The sequence below is a fragment of the Phyllobates terribilis genome, unplaced genomic scaffold (assembly GCF_046119375.1).
Source record: "Phyllobates terribilis strain yellow unplaced genomic scaffold, ASM4611937v1 Scaffold_1__5_contigs__length_1240528914, whole genome shotgun sequence".
Lineage (NCBI taxonomy): Eukaryota > Metazoa > Chordata > Amphibia > Anura > Dendrobatidae > Phyllobates > Phyllobates terribilis.
The window spans coordinates 702731614-702751198 of NW_027362761.1; the positions used below are offsets into that span (position 1 = coordinate 702731614).

Sequence of the window (19585 nt, forward strand, 5' to 3'; positions counted from 1 at the left end):
CAGAGGTAGCCACGCCCACCGGGCTATGACCTCACCCAAGAATTCCCGGCTGCCACTCATTGACTGCACTCTCCTCAGCCACAGTCACTCAGGCTGCCGCTGTGCCGGATAGTGGCTCGCGTGGTGTCTATGAAGTGTAGCCTGTAACCTGCACTTTCCGTGCAACAGTCACTACAGCAGCCTGCACTCCACCAACGGCAGGGAAGGAGCTACCCGGAGCACACACAGTCCCACTCCCTGACACAATGGCTGGACTCAACTCCCTGGAGGCGGTGAAGAGGAAGATCCAGGCTCTCCAGCAGCAGGCCGACGATGCTGAAGACCAAGCGCAGGGGCTGCAGAGGGAACTGGACACTGAGCGGGAGATGCGTGAGAAAGTGAGGCGCCGCTACTCCAAGCTATACGGCCTGTGCTTCCTGTCTCCTCTCTGCTCTCACTGACTGCTCCCACTCCTCCTCCGCTGCTCCTCCTGGCGGCCATTCTCTCCCTTCTCCACACTGCACTTCTCTGTCCGTGCCATCACTGCTGGAAGGCGCCCACTTACACTAATAATGGGGATTGTGTGGACGGTTTGTCACGTTCATGGTGACTGTTCCCACCCTCCTGGGTACACTACCTGGTTTCCTTGGAAACGTCCGGGCGCCTGCATAAGATGAGCCGTAAAGCGAGTGCACTGCTCCTCTCCTGCCTGGCTGTATGTGCAGGTGAGGAGCCCCCTTATCAGCTTGTACAGGGTTAGGGGAAGGCAGCTGACTATTGCCAGAGACAGCACCTCCCTGCCCGCTGGTTGTTTCTGGTATTGCACCTGGACAGGTGACACTTTGTTACTAAGTAGCCATGTTTTTCCTCATTCTGTACAATCAGCTGGCTATGTGGATCCAGTTATTACATGGGTGGACCATTCCTCTGAAAGCGGGCAATGTAGGTGGCTTCTCTCCCCTGTGCCAGGGCTTGCTCATGTACTAGACTTATCCAAAGTGGGCAGTGCCCTTATCAAAGGCTTTTTATAATCAGACAAGCAGGTCACTGTTTATGTAGACTTGTAGCGGGGTTGCCCGGTCCTTTGTGTTGATACGCTATTGTCCATCAGTCAGGTTGGTGGGGGTATGACACCTGGCACCCCACCAATCAGCTGTTCCCCGCAGAGGAATGTGCTCATGGTAGGGGCAGATGTGCATTATCTGGATGAGTGGGCGTGGACCTTCTGTGGTCACTGTACGGTTGACGGAGCAGCACAGGATCTGCTGGTCGTGGGGGTGTCGCACCTCCACCAATCTGACATTGATGACCTTTTCAGGGGATAGATCATTAATAGCTTCAGCAATATTCATGTTAAAATTGCAAAGATGTTATGATGGCGTCCATAATAGACTTTAAGCCAGATCTGTCGCCAGATTTTATAATACAAACTGCACATATTAAGTAGATATCGTAGACCTGATGAGACTGGTGTACTTCTTTAAATCTGGTAGCATGACTGCCTAATACTCTGATAATAATTTTATGGCTATAGTTTAAAATGAGTGTGCCTTTCTGGCATGGATTTTCAAAGTAAGTACACCAGCCTTATTGTTTCCAAAATCTAATTTAATGTGTGTAGTTTTGGATTGGGAAATCTGAGTTTCTACTAGATTTGATATAACACCCCACCCCAAGATGTTGTACCAAAGATGCATGATATGTTGGCACCAGGTTGACAAACTGCTCACAGAATGGGATGTGCCATTATTCTGCCAGGTGCTGCCGCATACACACATTGTGTAGGCGCGATCTACTTCTGGTACACTGCGAAAGTGCTTCTAGTGGCATGTTCTATGTAGGACACCTTTTGAAGTATGGCTGTCTGAACCTGGCCATCCTGTTACCACAGACCATAGCAATACCACATGTCGTAATGTGGCAAAGCACAATGCAGTAAACCAACAATACCTCGATGGCTCTTTAATTTGCCGTTACTTTCTAAGCAAACCTTAGCAATCCTCTGAATGAAGGGCTTTTTTCCTGCACATAGTCGCTCCCTGGCAGTTATGGTGAGTAGCCGTTAACATGCACAAATGTGTAGTCTGGACTGGCATAGCTGTCAGAGATGGCAACTGCCAAATTACTGCTGGAGTGCCACCATGCAGGAAAGCTTTGCTTTCTCATTCAGGCGCCCGTTTTTCCTGTATATTACATGTTCTTTCGCAGATAGAACTTCTACCCGTTATTGCCTATGGTGCTATTTACAAGTCTTTGTTGTTTTGCAGATCGTAAGCTTGCAATAAAAAAAAAATTACGGACACGTCCATTTTTGATCTGAGTCATGGATCAAAATTACAGATTAAACTGTCTGTGAAAAGCACTGATGGCATGTAGATTTAACATTGTAATGGTCGAAGACTTGCAAATTGGGGTGAAAATCACTGATGGTAGAACAGACATGCTGTTTGAATCAGTCTACTTAAGGCCTAAGGGTATGTGCCCACGATAGGGAACTGCTGTAGGTTTATTCAGAGTCAAACCCGCAGCGGTCAGATGTTACAGCATAGTGGATGGTGTTTCTAGAAATCCCATGTCCACTATGTGTCTGTGCACCTGCGGATCACTCACAGAAACTGACATGCGGCGCGTCTTTGAGGATCGTGGCGCGTCTTTCAGGGCTGCGGCGTGTTTGGATGTGGACTTTCCCCATAGACTTGCATTAATGAAGAAAGTCCCCATGTGGGAAAAAAAAATCTGGGTCGCTCATTTGCATAATGAGGGCAGAAGTGGTGCTGCTATTCTGCAGTGTTTGTTCTTTCACTGCACAAAATAGCGCATCATCCTGAGCGTCTTTTCTGCCTTTTTTTACTCAATCTGCAACAGATCCTCCAGTACTGATGCAACTAGTGCCTTCCAAGAGAATATCCCTCTACACAGTGAGAAGCCTCAGTAATACTTTGACATCCTGGATGCCACTAGTGCACATTAATATCTGCAGCTTGCAGCCATATCTAGAAGTCCACCATCGGTTCCAATAACTGACTTTTATACCTACAAAAACACTGCACATGGGAAAGCTGTTTTCCTATCGGAGGAGGCTGATGGACAGGTCTAGCCACATGTTCCTCCAGCAGCAGAAGTGCAGATGAGAACCTGGAATGGTTAGACAGAATAATTTTGTAGACAACCCCTTTAAGGGAGTATTTAAAGTCTCTTTACCACACTGTCAAAACTGCATGTGAATAGCCATGGTTTCGCAATGAAGTTTTGTCTGTACTAACAGATGGAACACATTTGCTTCACCAAAAAAATAAGTGTGGCCAAAAGCCACATCATAAAGTCCCGGTGAAAGTGCATGTATGACTTCACTGTTCAGTGAAAAACGACTCCTATTAATGCATCCTAACAATTAATGCACAAGATATGACACTGACGTGGCATGTTCCAACATTGACCCTGTTGTCCATGCAGATCGCAGGAGGCTGTACCTGGTTTAGGAGTGCATTCCTTTCCATAAATCACCACATGAGCTCATTCAGAAGTGTTGCAATCATTAGTGAGCTCTCGCTTATTTCCCAACAGATATGATTCAACGTCCTGTGCCAGGTGAGAATTTAGGGCATGTGACCTCAGCCAGACAGTGATTCATTTACTCAATGAATGCCATTTTAGGACAGGGCTCTATTGCTTGCTTCACACTAACAAGTGCCCTTATGAGCGTAGCCTTATAACTTTGGAATATGTAGACCAAAGTTGATCAATCCGGTGCTAATTCAAAGATGTTGTAGAGGTGCTGAATTCACACTGCAAAACTGATTCAATTTACAGCCTAAAACAAGTGGATGGAGTCTTCAAAATCTTTTAATGGGGGTTGTCCAGTTTTGTTTTTTTTTTTTTTTAGTGGGCCTTCACACCATGGTTATTTTCTGTTTTTTTTTTTTTTCCTCTCCTTCTCTTATTCCAGGAGCAATAACTTTATTGTTCTGTCAATGTGGCCTTATGAGGGCTTGTTTTTTTTTTTTTGCGAGACAAGTTGCACCATTAATTTTATCATGTGATGTACTGAGAAGTGGGGGAAAAAAATTCTAAGCGCATTAAAATTGGGGGAAAAAAGTAGCTTAAGACTGGACAACCCCTGTAAGTGGTATATACTCATTAGCTAAAATGAGGTCCTAACTGACAATCTTGTCAGGATTGGCCAGTTGTCTCATGTTAATTGGCAGCTCCTAATAGACCCTTGACAGGTACTCCCTCCCCTCTCAACACTGAATATTCCTGTTGGTTCGGTTCACTGTGTACTCGGGAGAAATAACGGACATCCAAACCCTTAATGCATCTGTCTCAGACTTTTGCAGACAAGCAAATCCATTCGAAGGACCCTGGTCCGGTGGTCGCTTCACAAGTTTGTGACCGCTGGAGTTTGTGACCCTCCCTGGATGGGAGCCCTCTTCTGATTTGTAGGCCTATCATGTGTGCAATGATGTGTGTTTCCAGACTTTAAACCAGAAGATGTGCTGGGGATTCTGGCATGTAGAAGGTAGTTCATGGGGCTCATGTCTGGTGACCAGCCAGCATCTTCCTGTAAGAGAAACAACCAGAGCTTGCGCCGATTGCTGCATTTAAATCTCCAGCAGCAGAATTTAAATGATGTCCCATTGCAACCTCCCTTCTCACCTCTCCACCCCAAGCAATGTGATAGCGGGTTCCCTTGGCTTGTCTTGGCATCTGGAAGGCCTGTAAAGGCTGCTGTGGCTGTCATCATAGTCCTCCTCGGGGCCCAGCCTTTTTCAGTAGGTAGAACAAGCGATCACATGTTCCTCTCTAAGGAGGTTAAAGTTCTTAAACATTTGAATTACTTCCCAAAAGCATGTGTGGTATTGCCACATTTTGTGAACATCCAATATACCAAAATATAAAATATCGTGTACATTGAAAAATTCTGGCATTTTCATTAAAAAAGCCAATAAAAGCTGTTACAATGTAGTATGTACACCAGAAAGGCATCCATGAAATCTTTGGCTCACCATACGAAACAAGCCTTCACACAACTGTAATGATGGGAAAAGATAAACATTACTGGTCTATGGGACAAAACCAAATTTATTACTATAAAAGTTTACTGTCACCCTAATCATTCTGACCCCAAGACCATTCACACACACTGTTTGCAGCGGAAAATGTCACTTTATGCAAAGGGTGATATTAGGGCGCATCAGTCACTTATTTGTACCGAGTGCGTCCCCATCATGTTTTAGTAGTGCCTGTCAATGGAGTGCAGTCAGCTGAAACTGATCTGATGATGGCCTATCCTAATATTCCAGCATAAGTTTTGTTTGTTTGGAGAACATCCTTAATGGCTTAATAGTCTCCTACTGAGTTTGTGGGAATAAGGCATATAGTATCCGATGTGATATGTTAATGACATCTGCTGAGAGCATGAGCCGAGTGTCAGTGCTCTGTGCTCCTATCCTCTCGCATGCGAGAATCGCAGCATGGGTGCGGAGGAGAAGGTAATTTCTCGATCTCCTCCATTGCCGGCGTCCACAGTAAGCGCACTGTACTTGGATGACAGCATGCAGCATGTTACCCATCCCTCCTCATGCAGACTCTGCATGAGAAAATAACAGCTGGTTGGCACTGCTCCATAGTATAACATTGGAGCGAGTGCCATCACTTGTCTGAGTGTGTAACTGGCTATACGCCAGTCTGAGAGAGCCCTTACACACAACTTGCACATATTCGTACACCCATGTAGAAAAGTGTTTATGGAAATATTCTGTAAAATGCTTGAATTTGTTACTTCTAATTTTTGGTAACCTAACTTTTTGTTTATCTACTATTCTGGAACCAAATTTCTTCAGGCTTTTGAGTGTCTGAAGGTGATCAGCAGAGTTTTTTGAAGCCTAAGGACACAGTATCCTGCAGACACACCCTTTCCTAGTGTAACTATATAGTAAGTCATCTGCAGCCAGTTTTCCTTACTGCATTGAGTATAGCCTGCAAGGCTGGGTGTCCCTGTTACACCTTTTGTATATACCGCTCTCTCCACCTCACAAATTCCTTCAACATCTGGTGACCCAGATGTCTACCAGCTGGCCACTACAAATTGTCCCAGACCAGTATAAAAGGCATAGTATGTCATTTTTATTGCATGTGTGTTATTTGACAACCACACTGCAGAATGCAATCCACTATTAATCTTTCCTGTGTGCTGAGCAATAATGTTAATTCTATACTAAGAAAACACCGGTATAAATGACAGTCAGCAATAATAGACAGTACCAGTGTCCTACATCCACAATATTCAGTTTGTTAAAGGGAACCTGTCACGTACTAGCTATTATGTTCACTGCCCCCATAGCGTTGTTAGTGAGCCACTGTGCATCACTAATTAGCTTTTTTCATTAAAATTGCTGCAGCTATAATGATTTTATAACCTTTAATATACTTATATCCTACCTGCTCATTCAGTCATAGGGGTGTGATTCTCATATTCAGTCATGGGCGGGTGCAGCATTCGCTCACTGCTGGCGTCGCCCATGTATTTGAATATTCCTCCCGGCAAGCGCTGATATTGTGGGGCGCAGGCGTATTTGTCCATGTCAGGCCACTGGTCCCGCGCCTGCGCAGTGTGGCTGCGTGATTACCAGCTTCACTGCGAATGCGCTATGACGCCCTGTTCCCCACGCGTGCGCAGTGAAGCTGGTAATCACACAGCCTCACTGCGCGGGACCAGTGGCCTGACATGGACAAATGCGCCTGCACCCCACAATATCAGCTCTTGCTGGGAGCAATATTCAAATACATGGGCGACGCCAGCAGTGACTGAATGCTGCTTCTGCCCATGACTGAATATGAGAATCACACCCCTATGACTGAACGAGCAGGTAGGATATAAGTATATTAAAGGTTATAAAATCATTATAGCTGCAGAAATTTTAATGAAAAAAGCTAATTAGTGATGCACATTGCATCACTAAACGCTATGGGGGCAGTGTACATAGTAGCTAGGACGTGACAGGTTCCCTTGAAGCAAGGATCCTCATAAAATATTCAGTAGACCCTTCTACCTTGAGTTTATCCTATGTGGATTCTGACAAGAGCTGGTAGAAGAACCTACTCACATTGTTCATCTCCTAGTCCTGCCTTTGCTGCCCTGGATCACTTAGACAGTAGAGGATGCAGTCATCTATCTATCATATAGGTGGATAGATGGACTCTAATAATTTAGAATAGTTGATAAGGCGTGCACTTAGTGCAGAGCAGCCCAGGCAGCCGATATCTTACCCACAAAGGCGTGGTTGTAGTCTCTGTTGTGCCCTCTCGGCTTCCTAAATCCTACAAATGCATGGTGGCTGCTGTGACTTCGGACATGCACATTGATCTTCTGCCTATGTGCCACTGCACTGATGTGACCCAAAGTCTTATTGACCAGGCACTTCCCTCTGCAATCTCGCAGTAGACGTGCTGAGCTGGCAAGTAGTGGCCCGTAGGCAGATGTTCACTGTAAGGCTATGTGCCCATGATGCAGAAATGCTCCGGATTTTTCCTGAGCGTTTCTGCATCTCCCTGACAGAAAAAACGCATGCGGATTGTGCATGCCAGGGACAAGCGGATGTGAAGCGTTTTTCACATGCATTTCCGCATGCCGGTTGTCAAGCGATTTTAGCATCACTTGGAAAGTGCTTGACAACTTGGTCGCACTATATAAATCCATGCAACCGGCATCGATTTATATAGTTTGACCCCAAAGAATGGTTAAAAATAAAAAAATAAAAAATCCTATACTTGCCTTCGATGGCCCCCAGTGTCTTGCTTCGCTCCGTCCTGGCTACCAGCAGATCGCGGTACACTGAAGGACTTGCCGTCACATGACTATGACGTCAGCGCAGGTCCTTCAGTCCACCGCGATCTGCTGGCATGGGAGGACGAGCGCAGCGGGGGCTGTCAGAAGGTAAGTATAACAACATTTATTTTTTATTCTTTTTTTTTTTTACAGGTTCTGTGGTACCCGGGTCCGGAGGAGAGTCTCCTGTCCTCCAGACCCGGGTACCATCCGCACATTGAAACGCATGGATTCCGCATGTACAGATGCTGTGATGCGGAATCCATGCGTTCCAGTGCAAGTCAATGGCGGCGAAAACGCAGCACTTCCCAAAATAATTGGTAGTGCTGCGTTTTTTTCCTGCAATGATAATCCGCAGCGGAAATTTCCGCAGCATGTGCACAGCACATGCGGATTATCATTGGGGAACATGGCAGGCCTTCTACCAAGCGTTTTTTAAGCGTATCTGCATCGGAATTGCCGCTGCGGAAACGCTTAAACGCATTGTGGGTACACAGCCTAAAGTGTGCCACTGCTTCGCAGCGCTGCATGTCTGCTGTGAGATTGCAGAGGGGACAGCGTGGTCTGACTTTGCACAGTGCCATAAGTAGCAGGTCATGGTGCCGCTGTGTAGTTGTGTGACTTGGGAAGCAGACCGGAGACGGAGGAGTACTATAGACATTACTGCCATGCCTCTATGGACTTCTCAGCCCAATATACATGCCACTCAGACTAGTCATACTAATTACTATGAGGCACCACAAGATTAAAACACTGCTTTTACAATTATGATGGCAACTTTCCCTTAACATGGCATTACATGACGAATGCAGCTCTATCACTTATTAATCAGGCAAATGCTGCGGTCCTGTTCCCTTTACAAGTATTGGCAAGATTGTGTGTTTGCATAAAATATATATTAAATAAAACTGGAAGTAACATGGAGCCATAATGCACGTGTGTGAATGGGCCCTAACGCTACCAAAACATTCATGTCCAGATGCCTGTAACGATATTCTAGTGGAGCTGATTTTTGGGACTCCCCTGTGATTAGTTTCCACTGGTACCTTATTTATCTTCTGGAAATCCTTAACAAATGTCTGTTTTTCCCGCTTTTGTGTGATGATGCTGAACAGTAATACAGATACATCTGCTTATTGTGCTTGGCATATCAATATGAAGCACTCTAGATTTCTCTTTATTAGACATGTTGCCTCTCATTTTCTCTAACACTATATATTTATATCTCTTGAAATCCCCAAACATACAAGTCACTAGTGCTTTTTGCTAGTATGTTAGAGCTGGGTTTTGGCTGCAGGAGGAAGTGTAAGTGCGGCAGAATGTGACGTTATTGGCAATCTTTCCAGGGATCAGCATTTTCCAGCTATTCCCACAGATAGCATCCTGCCGGCGGTTTCCTGTCGGTCAGCCGTCCCATCCAGCCTTTACCGTATAAGGAGAATCTTCATTCTATAAAGGGATAGGTGGAGTTTCCACCATGAATACTTTCACTTTTATCTTGCTCCTGCAGCCTACTCTTGTGCAATGATGGAGCACATATTAAAAGCTGCTCTCATTTTCCGATTTTTCTGGATGACATTTTAGATTACAATATGTCTGCTATATAAATGCAGAGAAGAAATATGTGCTTGATCCTTCTGCCATCAGTTTAATGGAAACATAAAATGTTTTAACTCTTATTATTCAAGGAACAGTGCTAGGAGGAGACTAAGTTCTTTATTCTGGTTCAGATGCTTGAAGGGTGTTTCAGAATTTAAAGATCGCTCAGCAAGAGTAACTCAAATACGTTATACTCCACTTAAATAGTCAATTTTTTTTTTTTTGTCCCTCTCCGTCCCAATATCGGACTGGCGCCATACCTCTATACTCAGCACTGTGTCAAATAGTGGTCTGCTGGCTTCTTCTGTCCAGGGATGTTGCTTGACAGCCTTCAGCTATTACTTTCTAACTGAGCGTGAATAAGCACTGTTGGATGCAATGTGATGGGTGCAAGCGGTCAGCAGCTGCTGGTCAACTGCAGCAGTCAAGTAACGTCTTGTTAGATGAGGAAGCCAGGAGACTGATGGGGACACGGTGATTAATATGGTGGAGCAGTGGTGCCGGTGAGTATTCATTCTTATTTTTTTTAGGCTCCAATAAGGTGTTGTAAAGTTTAACCATACTCTTAACACCAACTCTATTTCTCTAATTCTTTCCATCATGCCACTGGATATGAAACCATTACTCAGTGTTTTGCAGGGCATATATGTAATATATGTAGGATGTCCCATATCCATACATATGTCCTTTTTATTTCAGGCAGAAGGGGAGGTTGCTGCATTAAACCGTCGTATCCAGCTTGTAGAAGAGGAGTTGGATCGCGCTCAGGAGCGTCTAGCTACAGCGTTACTGAAACTGGAAGAAGCAGAAAAGGCGGCTGATGAGAGTGAAAGGTATTTATGGAGTAATGTGCTCCTGGTTTATGGCTATAGGATTTCATATGAACATTGCATCCTTCCTACCATCATCATTGCTGATATTAGAATATTTAGAGAATATAGCACTTTTACTCAGGCAGTGTTCACATGGAGTGGACAGGTTGTAGATTTGTGTCCAGAAAATCATCACAGCATTTTAATGTTTGCATGAATGACATTTGAACAAATCTTAGCAGTGCAGAGAAATAACCATGTGTAAATTGATCTGAGGGTGCAGACTTTGAATCTGCAGCTGATCAGTTGGTTTTGGGTTCATTACTGCTTTTTTTGCTTTGAGTTCAATGGTGAAATTAAATTCCACAATTGCTGTTTAATTGTCCAGCAAATTACTTGCAGCTAAGTCCTTGAAAAAGTGGTGAACAATAGACTTGCCTTTCTTAGGTTGTGCACATGTAGCGTTTTTGATGTGTTTTCGCGGCGGTTTTTCCATGCGGTAACGCATCAAAAACGCTTGGTAATCAGTCTGCCAGCTAATACAATGGCAATCCTGATGTGCTGTGCACATGATGCGGAAATTTCCGCTCAGGATTGCCGTTGCGTTTTAAAATGCAGCATGTCCTTTCTATGCAGCATTTCCCGCCCATTGACTGAACCGCAGCAAATCCGCAGATATATTTCTACCTGTGGATTTGCTGCGGTTCAATTAAAGTCAAAGGGTTGGGAAAACGCTGCAGAAACACACAAAGAAGTGATACCCGGGTTGGCTGGGGGGACTACTACTCCCATCATCCGACTACCGCTGATAACAGCGAGTGAGGCGCGGCTGAGGGGAGTAGTAGTGTCCTCAGCTGAGCCGGGACTGCACACTGTGTAAAAAAAAAAACAAAAAAAAAAAAAAACACTATCCTCACCTGTCTGGCACCCCCCGGTGTCCTCCCAGTCCTTGCGATGTATTCAGCCCGGTGGCCGGCGGTACACTGCCGGGAGCGCGCTCACTCCTAGCTGTGTACATCGCTGCTCTGCCAGGACCTGAGGTCACATGAGCTCTCAGCTAAAGATCAGCTGAGAGCTTGCTTGACTTCACTTTATGGCACCGGTGCTGTGTGGGAACATTCTTAAGAATGTTCCCACCAGTATTGATGCGGAGGTCACAGGCTGATCAGCTTATGAACCCAAGTGACCTCACTCCTGTAGCAGCAATATACACTGACGGGAGTGATTTTACACCCCTGTCAGTGTATATTCATGTCTTCTACAGCAGTGACATCAGTGATTGCTGGTGTCACTGCTGTAGAAGTGACCTGGATAGTCGAGGGACAATCAGGACAACGTCGTGAGGGATATGGTTGTTTTCTATTCTTTTTATTTTTATTTTTTTACACAAGATTGATGGCTTTGGGAACTGAGCATATAATAAAAATATTATTAAAACAGTGTGTATTTTTATTTCATTAAAATACTTTATTCTAGCCGTGTCTTTTATTGAAAAATCGGTGAAAATTTTACTACGCGGTTAGTAATGGGGGCGTCTTACAGACGCCCTCCTTTACTAACCTGGGCTTCAAGTCAGCCGTCAATACAAGGCTGCCATGAACCCCCAACCTCATTACCCCACTCGCCACCTCTACACAGCAGTGGGAAAAGCGGAGTCCAAGCGCCAAATTTGGCGCATCTTAATGATGCGCCATTTCTGGGACTGCTGAGGGGTAATATTAGCCGCGGGGCAGGATCCATGGCCCCTTCCCTGGCTATTACTATCAGCATGCGGCTGTCTGTTGAGCCTTTTCTGGTTAGATCTTATAGGGGAACCCTACATCAATTTTTTTTTTCTGGGGTCCCCCTGTAATCTAGCCAGTGAAGGCTAAGCAAACAGCTGTGGGCTGTTATTAATAGCAAGGGAACATTGTTGGCTAATGGCCCCTTCCCCGGCTACAAATATCAGCCCCCAGCGGTCGGCTTTCCATCTGCTGGTTATAAAAATTACGCGGGAGGCCACGCCATTTTTCTTTAATTTTAGGCTCTCTGCCCATGATTCAGACTTGGCAGCGCTTTGGATGCATATTTTAGCTGCGTCCAAAACGCTGCATTCTATTGAACGCAGGTAAGTCCACAGGTGTTCACTGAACCATGCGGATTTATCACATTCTAGTCGTCAAACTTCTGTTACGGAGACTAGCGACTCCGCTAGAGAATTTGACATGCTGCGGTCCTTAAAGACGCACTGCATGTCAGTGTTCATGGGTGATCTACAGCCTCAGATGCACGCATAGTGAACATGGGATTTCTAGAGATCCCATCCACTATGCTGTAACATCTGGACGCTGCAGGTTTGACGCTGTATAAACGCGCAGCGTCAAACCTGCAGCGGCTCCTGATCGTGGCCATGTACCCAAACTCACCCGCAGCATGTCAATTTCTGTAGCGGACACGCTAGTCTCCGCTGCAGATTTTGACCGATTGAAGTGTCATTATATCCGGTGGATTCGCATGTACAGACAACAAAAGTGCGGCATTAAAACACCGCGTTTTGGACGCAGCAATAATATGCTGCGTCCAAAGCGCTGCTGAGTGCTGATCGCTGGGATGTAGCGGCTAACAAAACAGTTGTGAGCTGTTAATAATAGCCAGGGACCATGTTTGCTTAATGGCACCTTCCTAGGCTAAAAATATCAGCTCACAGCTGCCCCAGAAATTACATGAATGGAAATGCTAATGAGTTAGGGTGTATGGGATCAGCTGACACCTAGCTCTTTTTTGTTTGGTGATGACAAGGTGTCAGTCGGACTTTTTCATAACCAATCCTAATTAAACTAAAGTAAAGAACATACAGACAGAGTTAACACTTTATTTGAAATACAACAGACACATTCTTAAATTAACCAATATACTCACCCCATTTCTGATGGTAATCCCCTTTTCAAATAACTTTATTTGGCTCCAAAAAGCATTCATTGATGTACAAAAAACGCTTCAAAACACGCGTTTTTTCTGCATCGTTTTTCCTGCCAAGGAGATGCAGAAATTTCTGCTTCAAATAGTGAACGTGCGCACATAGCCTTAGTCTCTGTGCTCCTGTATCTGCTCCCCTTCTGGTCTCTACCAGCTGGCCTGTGATGACCCTTCGTCATGTATGACTATAGCTGTGCAGAGGCTGGTGAATGGGGCAATGGTGTCATGAATCTATATTCATGTAATATACAGTACAGACCAAAAGTTTGGACACATCTTCTCATTTAAAGATTTTTCTGTATTTTCATGACTATGAAAATCGTACATTCACACTGAAGGCATCAAAACTATGAATTAACACATGTGGAATTATATACTTAACAAAAAAGTGTGAAACAACTGAAAATATGTCTTCTATTCTAGGTTCTTCAAAGTAGCCACCTTTTGCTTTGATGACTGCTTTGCACACTCTTGGCATTCTCTTGATGAGCTTCAAGAGGTAGTCACCGGAAATGTTTTTCACTTCACAGGTGTGCCCTGTCAGGTTTAATATGTGGGATTTCTTGCCTTATAAATGGGGTTGGGACCATCAGTTGTGTTGTGCAGAAGTCTGGTGGATACACAGCTGATAGTCCTACTGAATAAACTGTTAGAATTTGTATTATGGCAAGAAAAGAGCAGCTAAGTAAAGAAAAACGAGTGGCCATCATTACTTTAAGAAATGAAGGTCAGTCAGTCCGAAAAATTGGGCAAACTTTGAAAGTGTCCCCAAGTGCAGTTGCAAAAACCATCAAGCGCTACAAAGAAACTGGCTCACATGAGGACCGCCCCAGCAAAGGAAGACCAAGAGTCATCTCTGCTTCTGAGGATAAGTTTATCCGAGTCACCAGCCTCAGAAATCGCAGGTTAACAGCAGCTCAGATTAGAGACCAGGTCAATGCCACACAGAGTTCTAGCAGCAGACACATCTCTACAACAACTGTTAAGAGGAGACTTTGTGCAGCAGGCCTTCATGGTAAAATAGCTGCTAGGAAACCACTGCTAAGGACAGGCAACAAGCAGAAGAGACTTGTTTGGGCTAAAGAACACAAGGAATGGACATTAGACCAGTGGAAATCTGTGCTTTGGTCTGATGAGTCCAAATTTGAGATCTTTTGTTCCAACCACCGTGTCTTTGTGCAACGTGAAAAGGTGAACGGATGGACTCTACATGCCTGGTTCCCAGCGTGAAGCATGGAGGAGGAGGTGTGATGGTGTGGGGGTGCTTTGCTGGTGACACTGTTGGAGATTTATTCAAAATTGAAGTCATACTGAACCAGCATGGCTACCACAGCATCTTGGAGCGGCACGCTATTCCATCCGGTTGTGTTTAGTTGGACCATCATTTATTTTTCAACAGGACAATGACCCCAAACAAACCTCCAGGCTGTGTAAGGGCTATTTGTCCAAGAGGGAGAGTGATGGGGTGCTACGCCAGATGACCTGGCCTCCACAGTCAGCAGACCTGAACCCAATCGAGATGGTTTGGGGTGAGCTGGACCGCAAAGTGAAGGCAAAAGGGCCAACAAGTGCTAAGCATCTCTGGGAACTCCTTCAAGATTGTTGGAAGACCATTTCCGGTGACTACCACTTGAAGCTCATCAAGAGAATGCCAAGAGTGTGCAAAGCAGTCATCAAAGCAAAAGGTGGCTACTTTGAAGAACCTAGAATATAAGACATATTTTCAGTTGTTTCACACTTTTTTGTTAAGTATATAATTCCACATGTGTTAATTCATAGTTTTGATGCCTTCAGTGTGAATGTACAATTTCCATAGTCATGAAAATACAGAAAAATCTTTAAATGAGAAGGTGTGTCCAAACATTTGGTCTGTACTGTATATTACACGTTGCTGTTTTCTGCAGCATAAGGATCCGTGCTATATTACGCAAGAACTAATTTGCTTTCCTTCAGCGGATATGCGGATTAGCTAGGTGTGAGCATACCACTGTAACACTCATATCTGAGTAGGAGCAGTCTTATCTAGTGGGTCCAAAAGAAAAACTTTTACCACTTGTAGTAATTCATCAAAGCAGTATTTTTATTTCACAAAATGGAATGTGAAAGCTGTAGCTATGGGCAGCCAAGGACATTTTTCTCAATCCTTTTTATAAATCTCCCCATATGTTCCTGTGAAAACTTGCTATGGTTTGTGTTCTAACAAATGCTCTGCTGACGAACAAGCATGAAAGAATGTATTCTCAATGACCATGTCTAGTTATGGTAGTCTTTCCTATACACCTTATTATCTGCCCCAATCTAAATAGCAGAATTTATTCAAAGTAGAGACAATTTATTCTATTTATTCAGCTCATAAAATGATTTTAGAGAGTGGATTTGAATTTGGGGTTTACAGATAATCTGGGGTTTCTAGGATGCCTTTCTTAGAGATGCCTTTTGGAGCATCTCTATCCAACCGGTATTATCACTTTTTTTTTTTTTTTTTGATCAAACAATGTCTGCTTTACAGAACCGCTACTCTTCTGCCGTGCTCTATTGATATGGCACACATGACTGATCAAGTATAGCGCTCATGTAAATTGAAGAGTTGGCTCAGATGGCTGCTATGCAGCTGTTACTATCTTGCCAAACTGACAGCATGAGATAGTCTCCATAGGAGCTGTATTCCTTGCTGCCACTTCAATACACAGCTAGTCAGACTTGCTATTCTTATTTTTTGTTCCCCCTTGTATAAATGATCACAATTTTTATTTTTTTTCTCTTTCGCAATAACTTGGGCTTAACACTTTCATTACATATCACAAAGCATTGTGATTGGCTGGTGCATGGTGCTCCATACACCTGTAGCAGTACCTGCCTCAAACAGAAGCAGTCAGATTGTGAATTGCTGCAGTCGAACCCTTTAAATGCCTGCCACTCACAAACTGCTGCATTTAAATGACTTGGGTGCTGGCGCGAGCCAACCACCATCCCGCACCCCTCCTTCCCAGTGACACAATCATGGTGAGCTGAGTTGCCATGGCAGCCAGGTCGTAGTAATTTGCTATTACATATACTACATATTTGGATAGGATCTTGGAGATGGGAATACCCCTTTACGTCCCTCATGGCTGACCTGTTGATCCTCCTATGAAGCCCTGCCAGTGGCTGGGCCTTATAGGAGAGATTCAGAATTTAATTAGACTTGAACGCTTGTTACACAGTATATAAGAGGATAAAATAGAGTAAAAAAAAAAAGTTCCCCTCCCCCTTTTTCCTATAAGAAAATATGTACTCTGGTCTATAAAGATGCAAATGTATTTAACCTATTTTGTTAATTACAGCAAAGCAAGTTGAAATGCAAGAATAGCATTTTTATTTTTGGTCTCTGCACTCCCCACAAAAAATGCGCTCAAAACTTTACATTTCTTACAGATACCATTTTGCCATGTATTTAATCTCCGAGCACAAACGACAAGCTCTCACATGCTCCATTGATGGATAAAGAAGTTTCAGGTCTCAGAAAACAGTGAGAGTCCAATATTTATGGCATGCATACATAGTAAATGCACTGCTGTAAAACAATTCGGGTCCGGGGGTTACGATTTTTCTCTTGAAGTTTTCTCCCATATTTTTTTTCTTTCACAACTTGCATACATTAGAAATGTTATTGGGGGAACAGAACCAAACTGGACATTTTATTTAATATGCATATAAGATTGACCTTCATTTTCTGTTTACAGAGGAATGAAGGTAATCGAAAATAGGGCCATGAAGGATGAGGAAAAAATGGAAATCCAAGAAATGCAGCTTAAGGAAGCCAAACACATTGCAGAAGAAGCAGACCGTAAATATGAAGAGGTAAGTAAGAAGCTCGGTCACCGTAACCTCACATTTTAAAAAAACCACAAAAAAAAACCTATATTAAAAATTCCTGTGTCGCTATTTTTCTGCTCTACCAGTCAGATTCCACTAAGGCATGTGGCAACAAATAGAATTCATGCTCATTAACCCTTTCAAGAATCTGAGTTTTATTTTTTTATTTTATTTTTTTTCTTTCAAGAGCCATAACTTCTAGGACATAGTCTTATGAGAGGGTGTTTTTTTTGTGGGACAGAATGTAGTTTTGAATAGTAACATTCAATTTGCTATATAATGTTCTGAAACAGGAAAGACAAAAAAAAAATTTGAAGCAAGCTGAAATGATTGAATAAATTAAAAAAATGCAATATGATTCCCCAGATCAAGTGATTACAGCAATGCTAAGTGTATATGTGTGTGTGTATATATATATATATATATATATATATATATATATATATATATATATATATATATATATATTTATTTTCTCTGTTTAAAAATTAATCTGAAGTTTGTTTTAAACAAATTGTCACTATTTGTTGAGACCCTTATTTTATTAATTATGGCTTGTTTAGGTTGCCCGTAAATTGGTCATCCTAGAGGGAGAGTTGGAGAGAGCAGAGGAACGTGCAGAAGTATCTGAACTGTAAGAATTCACACTTTTCTTTACATCTTGTTGAGAAAACAAAGTACCCATTTTTTTATTGCTTTATCATGGACAATGCTTTATTGTAACTAGCCCCAATTTAAAATCAGTAAAGAGTGTAAGGGGTGTGTATGTATATATTTCAGGACGGTGCTTCTGCTTTTAAAACTGAATAAATGTTCTTGTACTCCATCTCACTGGTTTGGGGGCAAGGAAGGGGCATTTGCAAGGTGTACTATCCATGACCCATTTACTGGCTGGTCATGATGACATTCAAGTGCTTCTCATAGTATGGAATTTGTCCCTAGTTGTTGGGTCACAACTCTGATTTCTTAATGTAGAGCTTTATATAGCTATTGAAAAAGCAAATGACAGAACAGTACTATTCTTTTACAATGTTACGGTTTGTGTGCACATAATATGCATTTCTTTGTATTCCAAAATGCCTTGAGGTTGCTGTTGATCATAGAGACTTTATTCTACCCTCAACACCTTAGTTGTACAACCTTTTGCATGTAAAAGGGGGAAAAAGCAATCATCAAAAAATGACCTACTGTTAAAAAATATTTTGCTTGAATTCTCCTAATTCTGATATCTTTATAATAAAAAAAAAAATTGAATATTGCAAATTTCACACTGGCCACTAACTTCCTGTTTAAGGAAACAATGCATGTACATACCACAATGGTCAGACTCCACCCTATCTTTTGTATTGAAGTGAGCAAAGGTCATTGTGAAGAGAGGAGCAGCAGGGTCAGTTGTGACATCGCTTATTGTGATTGGTGGATCCTGTGGTGTTAGCTGTATATAGAGCTGTTACCTGTCCTAGTAGTCATGCTTCTGATAATCAGTAGCCTGCTGAAAGGACAGGAAGAGTTTTCAACTAGACTTCTTATCAGAAGCTGGACTACAGTGAAAGGTAACAGAAAAGTATGAGTCTAGTGGAGTATGAAAATTGCCAGATTGGCATAAAATTCCCAATTTAGGAAAAAAAAAAAACTTGGCAGACACAGACCTGATTTCAAAAAACTGCCTGTCATCATGTCATGTGGTCGGTTTTTCTTATTCCCTGAGCAATCAATGCTTATGCTATATTGTATGGTCATTATCAAGGAGGCATTGCTAACAGGATTTCCTTAGGGCATAGCTTTAGGCTGCTCTACATAATCACCCTGTGAGTCATGCCCCCTTGATTAAAGACCAAAAAAAAATAAAGTGCAAGCAAAAACTGGCTTCTTTAGACTTGGTGGAAGGTCCTCATTGTAGGTAAATGGCATTTTCTGTGAGTTTCCTTTTAGATATGGGGTTAACCTGTAGGTTAATGCCAATACAATGCTGCCTTGCCACCTTACTGAAAGTGCACTGTGAGAAAATGAACAGATTTCCTCCTGAAAGCTGCAGGATGATCACAGCACCACCCACTATATTGTGAGCGGCTGATGTAAGCACGCCCAGACACTTACTGCTCACTCTGCACAGATACGCTGAACTGTGAGCTGACAAAGTGCCAGGACATGCTTTCAGCCGCTGTTCACAATGTAGTGAGTGGTGACTGTAGGAGGAAATGGGCAGCATTGTACATTTTATTTACATGCATATTAACCCTGCATCTGCAGATAAATTGCGTATTCTGAGATGACTAGTTCACTTTAAACATTAGTTCATTTTCTAATGCCACCTGAATATTCACCTAGCTGTGCCCTAATTTTGCTTATTTAACCTTTTATTTTAGAAAATGCAGTGATCTGGAAGAAGAATTGAAAAATGTGACTAACAACTTAAAATCTTTGGAAGCTCAGTCTGAAAAGGTAAGGGGATTAGAACTATGTGCATGGTAATGTTAAAGGGGTATTTTCACATTATTAAATTAGACAGCGTGAAAATAAAGCAAGTTTGCAATTGACTTGCTTTTTCTATCTGCTG

At 43.0% G+C, this 19585-nt stretch overlaps 1 protein-coding gene across 6 annotated transcripts in view; it reads left to right on the plus strand.

Moving 5' to 3' along the window:
* Positions 1 to 19585, plus strand: part of TPM4 (tropomyosin 4) — a 113079-nt gene that overhangs the window by 80983 nt on the left and 12511 nt on the right. For 2 of the 6 annotated variants that reach the window (XM_073685765.1, XM_073685775.1), the window contains exons 1-5: positions 5 to 377; positions 10106 to 10239; positions 16896 to 17013; positions 17592 to 17662; positions 19395 to 19470. In XM_073685765.1, the coding sequence (XP_073541866.1) occupies positions 246 to 377; positions 10106 to 10239; positions 16896 to 17013; positions 17592 to 17662; positions 19395 to 19470 (531 nt within the window). In that variant the 5' untranslated portion in view covers positions 5 to 245. Of the gene's footprint in view, positions 1 to 4; positions 378 to 541; positions 705 to 822; positions 922 to 10105; positions 10240 to 16895; positions 17014 to 17591; positions 17663 to 19394; positions 19471 to 19585 lie in introns of those variants that run through there. The other 4 variants (XM_073685744.1, XM_073685754.1, XM_073685792.1 and 1 more) reach the window with 3 other exon arrangements.